The sequence below is a fragment of the Tachyglossus aculeatus genome, chromosome 9 (genome assembly GCF_015852505.1).
Source record: "Tachyglossus aculeatus isolate mTacAcu1 chromosome 9, mTacAcu1.pri, whole genome shotgun sequence".
NCBI lineage: Eukaryota > Metazoa > Chordata > Mammalia > Monotremata > Tachyglossidae > Tachyglossus > Tachyglossus aculeatus.
This window is the reverse complement of record NC_052074.1, coordinates 47,848,586-47,864,224: the sequence shown is the minus strand read 5'-3', so window position 1 is coordinate 47,864,224 and position 15,639 is coordinate 47,848,586. Positions and strand designations below refer to the sequence as shown.

Sequence of the window (15,639 nt, the reverse complement as noted above, 5' to 3'; positions counted from 1 at the left end):
GTCTTCTCTGATTATTTACTCTATCCCTAAGTCGTATCACTTCACCAGCCACATCTAGCATTATTCCCATGTTTATTCAATAGTACATCCCATTATTTATGCTGATTATTTTAAAATATATTTATGTTTGTCTCCCCCACGTTAGAATGTAAACTTTACAGGAAAGGCAAAATACCACTTCATACTGCTGTACCTTCCCAAGCACACAGTACACTGCATCTAGTCAGTGCTCACTAAGCATCTATTATTACCTTTGTCAACAGTAATGATCCTTTACTTGGTTTTCACACTATAATTTTGTTCTATCCCAAACTTCTAAGTTCACTCTCTGTAGTCATGCCTAACTAAAACTCTAACAGACCACCAAGTTTGAAAACATATTTTTCAACATTTAGAAATCATTTAATTCACCAACTCAGGAAAATGAATTTTCAACTCAGGAATATTTATTTTTCTCCTTTTAAGTTAACCACAAACACTACCAAAAATCAATCATGAAAATATTATGAATTTAACAATATGACTTTGAATTTACCTGTGCCATTTTTTCATCGTCTAAATCACTACCCACCTCTGAATGGTGGGGTAGAAGAGCATGGGACCAGGTCAAAAAACCCAGTTTCTAACTCAGCACTGTCAATGGTCTGCTGTGTGACACTGGGCAAATGACTTAGCCTCTCTGTACCTCAGCTTCATCTGTAAAATGGGGATACCTGATGACCCTGCCCCTTATGAGTTATGGTATTTATTAATCACTAAGTCTGACCCTTCAGTTTCCCGTTAACCTTGGATGTAGCAGTATACGGTGGACTCGATACCTCCCAATTTCAGGCCCAATTCTACAGCGACTGAACCAAGAGCCTAACACCTCCCCTTCTCAAAGACTAATCTAATTGGGTATTACTCTCAAATGTATTCCTATATTTTTAAGACAGCATGATGTTCTATTATCAGAACAAGTCCGATCTCTATATTTAGCTCAAACCAATTCTCATCAAGGAAATAGTATTGCTCTTGCTTGCTGTAGTGAGAGTAGCATCTCTAACAACATGCCAGAAAAGCACTGTTACATTATTCAACTGGATCTCCCATTCCCTTTGTCCCCAAAGCAGGAGAATGGTGGAGCACACTGGAAAGAATCAGCCATGGGGTATGACTGCACATTTATGCCAACAGAAAAGATGATATGTTCCTCTACTGCCCCAGCACACAGCTGCCCGGCAGGATTTGTGGTTAGGGCATGTGGGACTATTTGAGGGAAAGCTAGAGATTATGCCACTGGTGTACTGAAAGTGATTCACAGCAAATACACTTAGACTCCCCTGTGACACTTTAAAGCAGCTAGCAGCTGTGCTGGAAGGGTGTACAGAGAGGACTCAAGGGAGCAGAGAACTGGCCCTTTCCCCTCAGAAGCATGCCACCATGCCCACCAAGGAACACAAATATATGCACTAGATGCTAGACAGCAGGAGCACCATTAATTGTTGAGGAAAGGTTACCAATCTTAAATGGATTTACCATCACTTTCCTTAGCTTCTGAAGACATTTTTCCTCCCCAAACTAAACTTCCCCAATCACCTTCTAGTCCTTCTAGTCTCTAGACTTCGGGAGGTGGTGTTTTTAATTTCTCCCTTTATCCTCCATCACCTCCTCTACAACACCTACACCTGTAAGAACGTGCCACTCTCCTGTGACCATTTTTAGATTTGATGTGTGTCTACTTGGAACACACACCTTTGAAGTCACCACATTTACTATCATCAATGCTGCTTATTGAGTGCTTAATGTGTGCAGAGTACTGTACTAAGAGCTTGGGAGAGTGGAACACAGCTGTTAGAACACATTCATTTCTTCACAAGGTATTATTTTGCTTGCACAGGAATAGGTAAATCATTCCTTTACCTATGGTGCCCGAAATTTATATATAATTCGAAACCATTGAATTCTACTTTTATACTCTTGATTTCCTCTCCCTGAATCCCGAGTTTCAGCCTTTCTCGGGATTGCTAAGTTTAAGAGTGCCCATGGTAACTGCTCAACTTTTTTCAGAAACAGTGGCTGAGTAGAAAGTGTTACAAGCAGGTCAACTGTGAAGTGAACTGCCCAGGATTCCACAAAAAATAACCTAAAAAATGAGATAAATTTTTGGTTGTCAAAATGGGGTATGGTAGTAGTTCAACCCTTGGCAGTCCCTGGCACCAATTCACTCTTTTTCATACATTGTGAATAATTTACGTTGTGAAGGGAATGCTGTACCTCTTATCTTGAAGAAATACTCCAGTTACCTTATCACAATCAGAACACTTTGTACTTTTGGCTCTAGGCAACTGTAATTCTAGAACTCTGGCCATTACCACTTAGCTGCAGACTTATGTAACTATAGGATAAATCCCTCAGTAATCAATCAATAGCATGTAGCACAGACCTACTGTGCACTATCTCCTGGAGGGTATAACAGGATTAGTATACATGATCCTTGCCCTCATCTATCCAGTGTGTGGATAGACAGATGTCCAACTTGCTTTTCTTGTATCCACCTCAGTGCTTAGTACAGTGCTTGGTGCACACAGAAAGCGCTTAACAACTACCACGATTATTATCATTAAACACAGCACATCATAGCCTAAATGCTGCAACCTCGTCGGTTAATTACACAAAGTACTTCCAAATATGAAACACAAAACACCTTCTTTAAATACAAGCATAGATCCAAAACTACCTCAAAATGATTAACAGGGCTGAAAAGATAGGAAAAAGATTTATACGAGAGTGGTTTTCAAATAACTAAATTTTAGAAGGGGAAAAAAATGAATGCATTAGATCTCAGAAAACAATAATTCCTTTTCAGGGATTTTCCTTGCTGGGTGATAGTTCTGTATGGAAAAATCCCCAGGAGGTAACTTTCAACAAGGAGGAAGGAAGCCATGGAAAGCTGTAATTCTCTCATCTTTTCCTACACTGTCCTTTTCCCACAAGTTTACCACAATCTGTAAACAGACTGTAAGTCACCACTCCTGGGGGACAATTTATCATGGATCAATTAATCAAATCAATTATATTTATTGAGCACTTACTGTGTGCAGCGCCCTGCAATAAACACTTAGGAGCATACAAAATAACAACAGTTGGTAAAACATGCTCCCTGCCCACAAGGAGCTTACAGTCTAGAGGGATCTGTTTAGGAATTAAAAATCACTTAAGGCTGAGACATATAGACTCCAAACAGTCCCAGAAATCTGAAGCTCTGAGTCCTAACCCTAGCTCAGGTACTTACAGAACTTGACTTTGGGTATGGTATTCATTTTCTGAGATTCGATCTCCTATCCTAAACAATGCTCAGTAACTTTTTAACATTTCATTAGCTGCTTTTGTGAGAAATCTACCTAATTTCCCTCCATTTTGCACACAACATTTAGATGTCCCTAGTCATTTAACCTTACCTGTTACTGCATTAACACCACTCCCATTGCTTCTCACAGTGGAAGTGGACGTACAGCCGGTGTAGGAAAGCTTAGGTCTCTTTGAATCATGATTCCTTTGTTGGTTTTGCAGCCTTGGGTATGCTCCCTGAGTTCTCTCAGATTCACTATACCAGGTGGATTGAAATGGAGTAGTTGATGAGGATGAGGAGGAGGATGAAGCCTGGAAATAAGAAAAAAAGAGATTGGTAACAATGAAAATCATCTCAGGCTTCCTATGTATAAAGATTATCCTGTTTCTTTAGGTAAAACTCAAAGATTTAACTCAAGATATAATGTTCTCTCAAACCTCACCACTGATTCCTACAGCCACCTGTTCCCTTTTTTCTTTTTGGACTGCCTCTGCTATGCTTGCATAGAAAGCATTAGGAAGGAACCTAGGAAGGAATGTTAGCAGGCTCTGGAGGATTTACACAGATTCATGGACAAAAAGTCCATAATGGGTTACTAGGGAAGAAAAAGGGATGCTACAATGATACAAGCCTAATTAATAATAAGGACAGATACCAAGAAGAGCTACCAGCACACAGTTTCTTCAAGGATCCTTTGTTGCTACGGGCAGATCCACAGCTCTAGGCTGGATGGACCACAGGCCTGACACGGAATGGCATTCACATAAATAAATACTCAAGGAGAATTAGTCTATTCCATAGCCTCACTTGAGCATTTCTTGAATTCGCATCCCCAGGAAGGCTTGATTACTGACTCATTTTGTCACCCTGAGAACCACTTCAAAATTTAGTTTCTTTTCCTGAGAGATGACTGGACTTTCTCCCTCCCTAGACTGTAAACTCACTGGGGGAAAGGAATGTCTATTATATCGTTGTGTTGTACTTTCCCAAGCACTTAGCACAGGGCTCTACACACAGTAAGCACTCAATAAATATGATCTATTGATGACATGCCACTATTAACCATTGCAAGCAACATTATTTTTTCTTAGGCCTACAGACACCCTAGCCCACAATCCATATTAACTATATCAAAAACTCCACTCTTTCTTCAATCTTAAAGACTGATGACTTTGAAACTGAATTAACAGAGACATACATCAAACCCAAGTTTATAGATTTGCTCCTTTCTCCAACTCGACAGAAAGCTGGTTCCCCTAAAGCCAAATATATCAGTCTTTCCTTATAGTGCTAGACCCTACCACTTCTCACCTAAGGAAAAGTCACTCCTTCTTTTACTCTTCCTCCCCAGGCATTATCAACCCCTTTTTTTGGTAGTTCCTCCTTTACATGTGTCTAGGGCTTCTTAATTCTGAAAGTATCTTCACTTGATTCTACACCTCTTCCAGCCCCTGTGGTATGTAGGTGTAAGTGAGCATAAAGAACTTGGAGATGGAAGAAAACCAAGAAAGTTGAGGGAGAGCAAGTACAGGTGAACTGGGGGAAATGAGCAAAGGCTGCCGGCGGCATCAACTACATGAACAAGAGATGATTCTTTGGGCTTCTTTTTACCACTTGATACTTTGGACAAGCATGGGTGAGCCCACTGAGGAGACAGTAAGGACAGGGAAGAGGTGAGTGGTCTAGAGGTGGTTGCAGTACTGCTGCAGAAGCTGCATTAGGGTTACGTCTGAAGTTAGGCAGAAAGATGGTAAGAGCTCATTGTGGGCTATATGGACCATTAGCTTGACCCAGTAAGTTCCCAAAATGAATTTCCAGAACTGAATCACTTCAATGGCACTGGCTTAAGTTAAGATCAGCAAATGAGAGTTGGGAACAGTAGACTTTGATATAAAAAGCTTGTGCAGAGCTTGCCCAGGTAATCTCATCTAACTGAGGTTCCTGAAAGAAATAGAATTATGACTTTATTTATATAGTTATTTATTTATTTATGTACCCTCATTCACCTTAATCTTGTCTCCAGCTTTAAACTGCAAGCTCTTCAATGGTAAAAAGTGCTTCAAATGTAGAAATATTTTACTTCCTTTTGTAATTTCGCATATCACTTACTACTATGCTTTGCAGTTAGGGGGTCTCAATGCTACTGATTCTTTGGCATGTGTTGGGTTGGGTGAATTTATTTTTCATCCCTTAACAATACACTATCTTGTTTATGTCCCTTCTAAATTCCATTCAGTTTTTGTAGACAAATTGGAAACATGATCCCGAGTCATTTTTAACTCTATTCCCATCTTCCAAAGTATCAACCCCACCTAATTTAATATCATCTGCACATTTGTTAAAACTTATAGATACAGATACTGGAGACCGTATCCCCAAAATGGATGCCTGTGGGATACACTTCGTTATGTTCTCTGCAAGTCAACAGTGAGTTATTGATAACTCTCAAACCAGCTGTACTTTCTTAATATTCATTTTATCTTGCCAATTCCTCTCCTTCCCTTCTTTAGAATCTTGAACATAAACACATTATGATCTCTCCCTCCATAGTATACGTCTACCTTATCTAAGTTCTCCCTGCAATAAGGATAAAAATCAAAAAAGGCATCTTTTTTAGTTGAATTCACTACTTTCTGTGTTAAGAAATTATTCCCAATGTAAATCAAACTTGTGAAATTATCTGTGTCCTGCAGAATTGCTTTTGCAGCAGATGTCTGGGGAGCTTAGTCTCCCATCACCCACAGTGCTGAACCAAAAAAATCACAAGAAAGGGCATACCAATCTGCTTCTGTTTCCTAAAAAACTTCCAGACCATGGTGGTTCAAAAGTTCCCGAATAACGAGTAGGAGAGGAACTGTTAAGTTTCCAGGGGGGTTCACGGCCTTCTCTTTCACCAAGTCCCCAGTCTCTACCAGATGTTTGCAAATAATTGGACTCCTGGAGAAAATTTAAAAAAAGGTTCACATTACTTTCCACTAAAAATGAAGTTCAAACATTAAAGTTTATATTCTGTAATTGCCAACCTAAAACATATCATATATCAATGATATGCAGCGTGGCCTAGTGTAAAAGACACTGGCCCAGGAGACCTGGGTTCTCATTCCGACTCTGCCACTCGCCCACTGTGCGATCTTGGACAAATCACTTAGCTTCCCTGTGCCTTAGTTTCCTCATCTATAAAATGGATTCACAACATGTTCTCCCTTCAACTTAAAGTGTGAGCCCTGAGGGATAAGAACTAAGTCCGACTTGATTGTCTTCTAATACAGAGCATGGCACATATTATTAACATAACAAAAAACCTATTTTGCTTCAACATACCATACAAGTTCACATATATACCTATACACCTCCTAATCTCACAAGGATTTTTTTTGTCTGTTTTTAAATGGTATTTGCTATGCACTTACTATACTGCCTAAGTGAATTTTAAGTTTGGGATATGATGATAGTTAAAGACCCTATGATAGAGGGTCTCCTTTCCCAGGTTATAGCCTACAACTACTATTACTTCAGCCTTTCAGTACCATTTAAGCATTGGTATATACTCACCACCTCTCACAGCACTTGTACTTTTCTTACATTCCTTTTACTTAAGTATATTCATTCATTCAATCATATTGATTGAGCGCTTACTGTGTGCAGAGCACTGTACTAAGCACTTGGGAAGTACAAATTGGCAACATATATTACTCACATATACTCAAGGATATTTACTCAAGTATATGTACTCACATACACATTCCCCCTTTCCTTCTACCTCCTATTCATAAACTATTTTAGCATCTGCCTCCCCAGTAGATTGTAAACTTGAGGGTTACTAACTCTACTGTACTGTAGGTACTAGCAATTCTAGTATACTCACCCAAGCACTTAGTACAGTGCTTTGCCTAGTAGGTGCTCAATAAATACTACTGATGTATTGAATGAGTTACTAAAGTTGGAATCTTTTAGACTGCTGATGAAATTTCTAATATGAACTTCTATTGGTTGTATTGAGTTAAAAAAAACTTGTTTTCTAAATAAGTCTGAAGGCTAACTTATTTTTGCACAAGTTAAATGCAACTATTACTTAAACAGCAAAACACTGAAACAAATATTTGGCTATTCTTACCAAGGACCACTGACTGGAACAGTGGTGAGGACTGTTCCCTTCTAGGACTGTTTGTCTATTTAATGTTCTTAATTTCTGACTCTGGGTTTTTACCTGTTTTCTCTCTTCTTCAGCTCTATGTGCCAGGCACTGTTCTGGCACAAGATAATCAGAATGGACATGATCCATGTCCCACATGGGGCTCACAGATGAGGGAACTGAGGCACAGAGAAGTGAATTGAATTGCCCAAGGTCACACATCAGACAAGTGGCAGAACTGGGATTAGAACCCATGCCCTTCTGACTCCCAAGCCCATGCTCTATCCATTAGGTCATGCTGTTCTCATTGTATAATACCTTATTCCTATTTTTTGCTCATCGTCTTTCTACCACTTAGATTGTGAGTCACTTAGACTGTGGAACAGGGAGAATGCCTGAATTTTTTATTGTGTATATCCCCCAGCACATAGTAAACTCTTAATAAATACCATTATATTCGAACACACTGTATAATCATAGTAAATGAGCACTGACCTAAAAGTTCAGTGCCTAAAATAAATTTAAGTCTACGTGACTTGCACTAGCTCTTAAGGCCACACAATTGTGAAAGAAAAAAATTATAACTAATTACTCAGAGAATGATAACGTTAACTACAATGAGATGTCCTACAATAACCTGTTAAATTGCTGGATTTGATATCACCCTGCTGTTTCTAGGACTTCTCCACAATAAAAAATTCAGTAATTCCATGCACCAACAGGAGTAGTGGGGAAGGGAATCCTCTTTCCCCAGTCCTTCTTAACAGTATGAAAGAGCAAGGAGGTCTGTAGACAGCAGACAGAATTCATCCCTCATGGTCTGAACTAGTTCCTTACTTTTGGAGACAATTCCCCTTTCACCAAGCCCCTCCCAAAACCTAAAATTTTCCCCCCATTCCCAAGCATCTGTTACAATAGCACTCAAAGAAGCCAAATGGTCATTGCAGAAGCAGTACCGAAGGTCATAGAAACATCCTCTGGTCTGAGGCTGCTTCTTCTCTCATTAATCAGGCTGGCTACAAAGTGTCTTAGGTAACAACGGGACCTTGAGGTATATTACCTGTCCTGGTAATATACTTTGATCAAACGTTAAAACAATCTGATAATTTGTGCCTCCAGAAATCCATCCAAAACTTAAAGTTCAAAAAGTTTTTTTAAAAAAGGTAAATGCTTGAACAGTTCAGTCCATAAGTATGATTTTAGGCAGCTGCACCAATAACAGACACTCTGTCACCTTTCCAGATAAGGTTTTTTTTATAGTATTTGTTAAGCGCTTACTATGTGCCAGGAACTGTACCAAGCTCCGCGTAGATATAAGCTAAACAGGTGGGACACTGTCCATGTCCCCCATGGGGCTCACAGGCTTAATCCCAATTTTACAGATGAGGTACCTGACGCACAGAGAAGTAGAGTGACTTGGCCAAGGTAACACACCAGACAGGTAGCAAAGCTGGGATTAGAACCCAGGCCCTCTGACTCCCAGCTCCATGGTTTAACCACTAGAGAAGTCTCTGAATTAGGGATGAGGATCCCTCCCATTACTTACAGTGTCAACCATCAACTTTGCTCTGGAGTTGTGTAATCAATCAATCAATCAATCGCATTTATTGAGCGCTTACTATGTGCAGAGCACTGTACTAAGCGCTTGGGAAGTACAAATTGGCATCACATAGAGACAGTCCCTACCCAACAGTGGGCTCACAGTCTAAAAGGGAGAGACAGAGAACAGAACCAAACACACCAACAAAATAAAATAAGTAGGATAGAAATGTACAAGTAAAATAAATAAATAAATAAATAAATAAATAGAGTAATAAATATGTACAACCATATATACATATATACAGGTGCTGTGGGGAAGGGAAGGAGGTAAGACAGGGGGATGGAGAGGGGGACGAGGGGGAGAGGAAAGAAGGGGCTCAGTCTGGGAAGGCCTCCTGGAGGAGGTGAGCTCTCAGCAGGGCCTTGAAGGGAGGAAGAGACCCTACAAAGACCCTCAGAATAAAGATCAAGGAACAATTAGGATGCTAAAATAACTCGTCAGCAGTATGTCACCTCAACCAAAGCTGCGCTATTGGGCTTTGGTCCACTTGACGGAACACAGATCTAGGCATTAAGTGACTTGGGTTTTAGCCTCGGCTCTGCAAATAGTGGAATCCCTGTCGTTAGGTCATCAATAATGAAGGTTTCTGGCTAAGGAGCTACGTATTACTCTATTTATTTTATTACTCTATTTATTTTACTCGTACATATCTATTCTGTTTATTTTACTTTGTTAGTATGTTTGGTTTTGTTCTCTGTCTCCCCCTTTTAGACTGTGAGCCCACTGCTGGGTAGGGACTGTCTCTATATGTTGCCAATTTGTACTTCCGAAGCGCTTAGTACAGTGCTCTGCACATAGTAAGCGCTCAATAAATACGATTGATTGATTGATTGATTAGGACATTCTGGGAGGTCAAAAGGCCCACTGGACATCCTGGAAGTAGCTGGCTAACATGGGCAAAGAGGGCCACAGTAGTTACCAAGGCAGTTGCCTGCTGGGTGACTGCACTGTGACACAGCATCGACACCAAGACATGGTCACTTCATAAATGGATTCATGGGGACAACACCTTTGAATGCACTTACAGTGAGCTTCACCCCTGCCTGGCTTCCTCCCATTGGGAACAGCGTAGCAGGAATAAAAGAGTGTGAGTGGCGTTCGGCCAACCACTACCACTGTAATCCACTCCTCCAAATCTAAACCCAAGTCTCCGATGGTCTCAGAAAAAGACCCCATCACTGATCATCACTGATGGAAGGAAGACAAGAAAAAAGTCTGGCTAGCTTTGAGTGAGCCGAGCACGTTGGCAGCTTGAGGTGTTTCATATCCTGCAAGTCTGTCAGACTTGTAAAGTTTCTATTAGATAGCAATTAAACTTTACTTAACTTCACCTTTGACAACTGCCTACTGAATATGAATGTGGTACATTACCATGGTTGAGGAGGCATTTGAGTTAATGCAACTATGAAACTAGTGTCAATTCCTCTCTTCGTCAATGCACTGATCAAATATTACTCATCTGACAATGTTGTCATCCTGTCCCTCCTTGTTTTCTGCCTTTGAATTCTCCTGTTCTCATTATCACATCATCTTGCCTATTTAATGACCCTAGTACATGAGGCCAGCTTTCCCCTATTGAAAAATATTCAATTTGGTGTACATAATTGTGCGTTCTATTTCTTGTGAAAAGGTGTCAAATATCCAAAAAACTACTCCCACATCTTAAGACTCTCTTCTCCCTGTTTCCTAGGTATAAAGAATTCATCTTTTCCACAGAGGAAAGAAGAAATGTGCTTGCATAACAGTGAGTTGAGTATGCACAATCTGTCCAAGTTAAACAGAGTTAAAATACGGCAAACTCAAACTCATTACATCCTTCTATTTTTAGACATGATGCTGCTATCATAAAGGGACAAAAATTGTCTGCATAATAGCCTATATCTTAGGATTTTCTTCCATTCAAATTTAAACAAAAGCCATAATGTACTTTAGTAATAGTCTGAAAGAAATATTTTTAACAAATGAAGTCATAATTCTAAGGATGTCTCCAATGTCAGGCCGGAGAATACGGGCAAACAGAGTTTGCTAGTGTTTCTAGAAAGCAGGTACTTAAATGGTTCAAAAGAGCACCGCTGAACTCATATTAAAGAAGGCTCTTTTTAAAAGACTAGAGACCAGGTCACTTTCAAACAAAATACATTTTGCACTATTTAAAAGATTATTGGGTGCAAGTCATAGTTTGTGCCATCTAATAACCTCATTAAGAGATTTTATGTATTAGGTTTGGCAAAATGTAACAGATTCATTACAGTCAAGTTTCATGGAAAGTTAATTGAGCAAGAAAAAGCAAAATTTCTAAGAAAAAGATCACATGCGAAGAATGAAATGGTAGCATTTTTGATGTCTACTGAAGAAAAATATGGGCAAGAAAAGCTGACTAAATTATCCTCAGAAATATAATCTACCATACTTCCTTAAAGAGGACATCCTAAAAGCATGCTATCCTATATTTACCATATAGAAAGTAATTCCTTATTGAAGTAGCATATCAGTTTTGTACTAATGAAGCACATCCTTAAATAAAAGGAACATGCTGAAGTGATGACTCCACACAGCCAGTGTGGACTCAAATAAATTTCAGCAGCTGAAATAAACCAGTCAGGTAAGTGGACTGATATCCAGTAAAGCAGGTTATGCATTGTTTACTAATGATGAGGAAAAACCCCTCTAGTAGAAAAAAAAATGGAGAAAAAAAGCCACACACACAAACCCCAAAGTTAATAGAAAACCAGCATCAGTTTTTAAAAAATGATCAAAAAGTCTTTTCTACCCAGTTAACTGAAATCAAAAGCAATCTGTGTTTAAAACATTTTAGTTGAATTTGCATTAACAATGAAGTGTTCCAATATATTCAGACTTCAATGCTCCATTTTAATTTTGCTATTTTTATTTTTAAAACCTACATATTTATGCAGGCTGCTTCAACAGAGGGTGGGCATGTGGGTGAGCAAGTTTTTGGAGGAAGCACCTTGCCCTCTGCCTAAAAAGGAAAATGGAAAAAAAAATGACCGTTCATGGGTTGCGACCTGGCCAGATCAGGATCCAAAAAAGCCCTGTCACCACCTGGAAATAGCTCAAAGGAAGCCAAACCAAAGTCCGAGGAGGAGTCCAGAAACCATAAAAGCTGGGAGTAAACAGAAAGTTGATAACTAGGTCATCTCTGGAAGATACTGCAGAAAGGCTGAGCCTTTCCCCTCAGGCCTACCCAGGTGCAAATCTCGGGTCCAGCCAAACTGGTTGAGGTCACAAGGGGCAAATGCCAAGTGCTGTGTCCAACAAGACCCACCACTCAGGAAAGTTATCCAGTATTGACCCCAAAAAAGATAGAGGATGTCCAGGTTCCTGAGACTACTGAGCATGACAAAAGGCAGGCTGGGGAGAAAGGCTATCTGGGTGTGAATGAGACAGGTTGAGTTTGCAGGAAAGGGTTGGGCTTGCTGTCATTTCAATGATTAATAATATTTCTACTACTAATAATAATACCAATGATAATCTTACAGCACCGGGGGAAATGCAAGTTAATCAGGTTGGACATAGCTCCTGTCCCTTATGGGCCTCACAGTCACAGGGAGAACAGGCACTGAATCCCCATTTCAAGAATGAGGAAACTGAGGCCAGACAAGTGTAATGACTTTCCCAAGATCACACTGCATGAAACTGACTCTGAGACCTATGTTCTTTCCACTAGTTCATCCTGCTCCACTATAATAATAATTGTGATACATGTTTAAGTACTTACAGTGCCAAGCCCTGCATTTAGCACTGGGATGATCACAATATATGTGCAGATCTAACACAGTTCCTGTTTCACATCATGGGGCTCACAACCCAAAGAGGACAAAGAACAGGTATTTAATTTCTATTTTACAGAACAGAAACAGGCATAGAGTGGCTTACTCAAAGTTCGTTCATTCATTCAATCGAATTTGAGCGCTTACTGCGTGCAGAGCACTGTACTAAGCGCTTGGGAAGTACAAGCAATATATGGAGATGGTCCCTACCCAACAACGAGCTCACAGTCTAGAAGGGGGAGACAACAAAACAGAACACGTAGACAGGTGTCAAAATCATCAGGACAAATAGAATTAAAGCTATAGGCACATCATTAACAAAATAGAAGAGTAAATATGTACAAGTAAAATAAATAGAGTAATAAATCTGTACAAATATATACAAGTGCGGTGGGGAGGGGAAGGAGGAGAGAAGTTCCCACAACAGGTGAATCATGGAGCCAGGGTTAGAACCCAGGTCTCTCAGCTCCCAGACCCACGTTCTTTCCATTAGTCCATGTTGTTTGGGTGCTTCATCATCATCATCATCAATCGTATTTATTGAGCGCTTACTATGTGCAGAGCACTGTACTAAGCGCTTGGGAAGCACAAATTGGCAACATATAGAGACAGTCCCTACCCAACAGTGGGCTCACAGTCTAAAAGGGGGAGACAGAGAACAAAACCAAACATACTAACAAAATAAAATAAATAGAATAGATATGTACAAATAAATTAAATAAATAAATACACAGAGTAAAAAAAAATATGCACAAACATATATACATATCAGGTTCTGTGAAGCTTATAGTTTGGGTCCCTACTGGTTCACGGGTGAACTTTTCATAGGAATTCAGTTAACTGCCTGCTACATTTAAGTTTTGGGGATTCATTCAATCAATCAATCGTATTTATTGAGTGTTTACTATGTGCAGGGCACTGCACTAAGCACTTGGGAGTGTACAAGCAACAATGTAACAGCCACAGCCCGTAACGATTTTATAGTCTATGGTGCTTAGTAGAGTCTTTCAATCTATTAATTTTTTAAGGTATTTGTTAAGCACTTACTATGTTATGCATTGTTCTACGTGCTGGGGTAGATAGATTCACATTTACAAGGTTGGATACAGTCCCTGTCCTATATGGGGCTCACAGTCTAAATTGGAGGGAGGAGGATTTAATTCCCATTTTACAGATGAGATAACAGAGGCACGGAGAAGTTACGTGACTTGCCCAAGGTCACATAGCAAGACTGTAAACTCGTTGTGGGCAGGGATCCGGTCTACCAACTCCGCTACACTGTACTCTCCCAAGCACTGAGTTCAATGTTCTACACACAGTAAGCGCTCAATTAATACAACTGATTGATTGATGCTCTCAGACGCCCAGGCCTGTGCTCTTTCCACTAGGCCACGCCGCTTCTCTACAAAACAACTGAAAAGCACTCAATAAATACGATCGAATGAATATTTTCTATTACAGCAGTGATGAGAAAACACTCTTGCGACGAGATGTCAACGTAAGATATTACCTGATGCTCAGAATCCAATCTGAATGAGGATTCTCTTGGGTTATACGCCTCACTTAAATCCCCTCCTCGGCTTCCAGCCATTCTGGCACTTAGAGAAGAGCCGGGGGGCTGAACGGATATCCTTCGAGGAATCCTTGAAGGTTTCGACTCCATCCTTTCCACTGTCTGAGAAACACAAATTTAAGTTAATTTCCCTCTGGAAAAGAATACCTTAGGCACTCCACCTATTAATGAAAAGGTATAACATCAATTTCTGGACTGCCTTAAATTGCTGTCCACTAACAATAGAAACCAAGGCTAAAAATGGCACCTCTGTAGATAAATGGTATGTGAAACTATTAAGCTGTCCTCAGAGTAAAGAGTCAGGACAACAGCAAGCCGTGTTCCCAGGTCTGGGAGGTCAATATTAGGCTAGGGCAGTAGGGGTATATGGTGCAGCAAATGTCCTGGGAAATATTGCCTAAGCGGTGTGGTCCCAGTTCTTCAACCTAACACTATTCTTGGGGACGGCGGAGACTATTTTTCTAGGCAACAACTCCTTGTACTCAAGCAAGCAATCAATCAACAATATTTATTGAGCACTTAAAGTGTGCAGAGCACTGTTCTAAATACTTGGGGGTTTCCTCTCAACCTCTGGTTACCCAAACCTTTGGGCAAGCAAGCGACCGCTTAATGCACTTAAAAGAAGAAGGATGTTTATTTACACACCATTAGAATCTTTTTCTAACTACAGAGGCCAACTCAGTAATTTAATACGGAGCTGGAGAAGTGGGTGGACATTTTAGCCATAGCCTATATTTTAACAAAACAATTTAAGTGCCTACCTCAAATGTTTTGTCATCCACAGCTATCTTAAATCTCTGTAGATTAATGGAACCACAACACAATGACTATCTCTGAACTCCTGGAAAAAAAAAAAAAGGTGAAATTTCTTTATAACACATTTCAGGAACCAACTCTCTTTCAGAAAAATGGAAAAGAGAAGACATTTTTAACCATGCTTCCCTGAATTCCCCAAATTAAATTAATGTTCATGAGAAGTCCATTTTATATTTCAGTGAAACAGACAATAAGCAAATAAAATATTACAAACCCACTTAAACAAGCTTTGGCAAGAATATAAATACTATGGCACATTCATGGGAAATTAGTTTACAAAATTAATGATCAATTAAATTCTATTTACACAATGGAATAATGGCGAAAAGTTTTGGTTTGGGAGTTTTGAGCTTTTTTTTAACACACATTTAAGAAACATGAAAATGACTATTC

General features: G+C 39.7%; 1 protein-coding gene across 2 annotated transcripts in view; it reads right to left on the bottom strand.

Moving 5' to 3' along the window:
• MARCHF7 (membrane associated ring-CH-type finger 7) overlaps window positions 1-15,639 on the bottom strand; it is a 48,905-nt gene that overhangs the window by 19,887 nt on the left and 13,379 nt on the right. Inside the window, exons 2-5 of one of the 2 annotated variants that reach the window (XM_038751058.1) lie at window positions 15,192-15,271; window positions 14,368-14,532; window positions 6,110-6,268; window positions 3,441-3,642 (exon numbers count right to left, since the gene is read on the bottom strand). In XM_038751058.1, the coding sequence (XP_038606986.1) occupies window positions 3,441-3,642; window positions 6,110-6,268; window positions 14,368-14,520 (514 nt within the window). In that variant the 5' untranslated portion in view covers window positions 14,521-14,532; window positions 15,192-15,271. The remainder of the gene's footprint in view (window positions 1-3,440; window positions 3,643-6,109; window positions 6,269-14,367; window positions 14,533-15,191; window positions 15,272-15,639) is intronic. The other variant, XM_038751059.1, reaches the window with a different exon arrangement.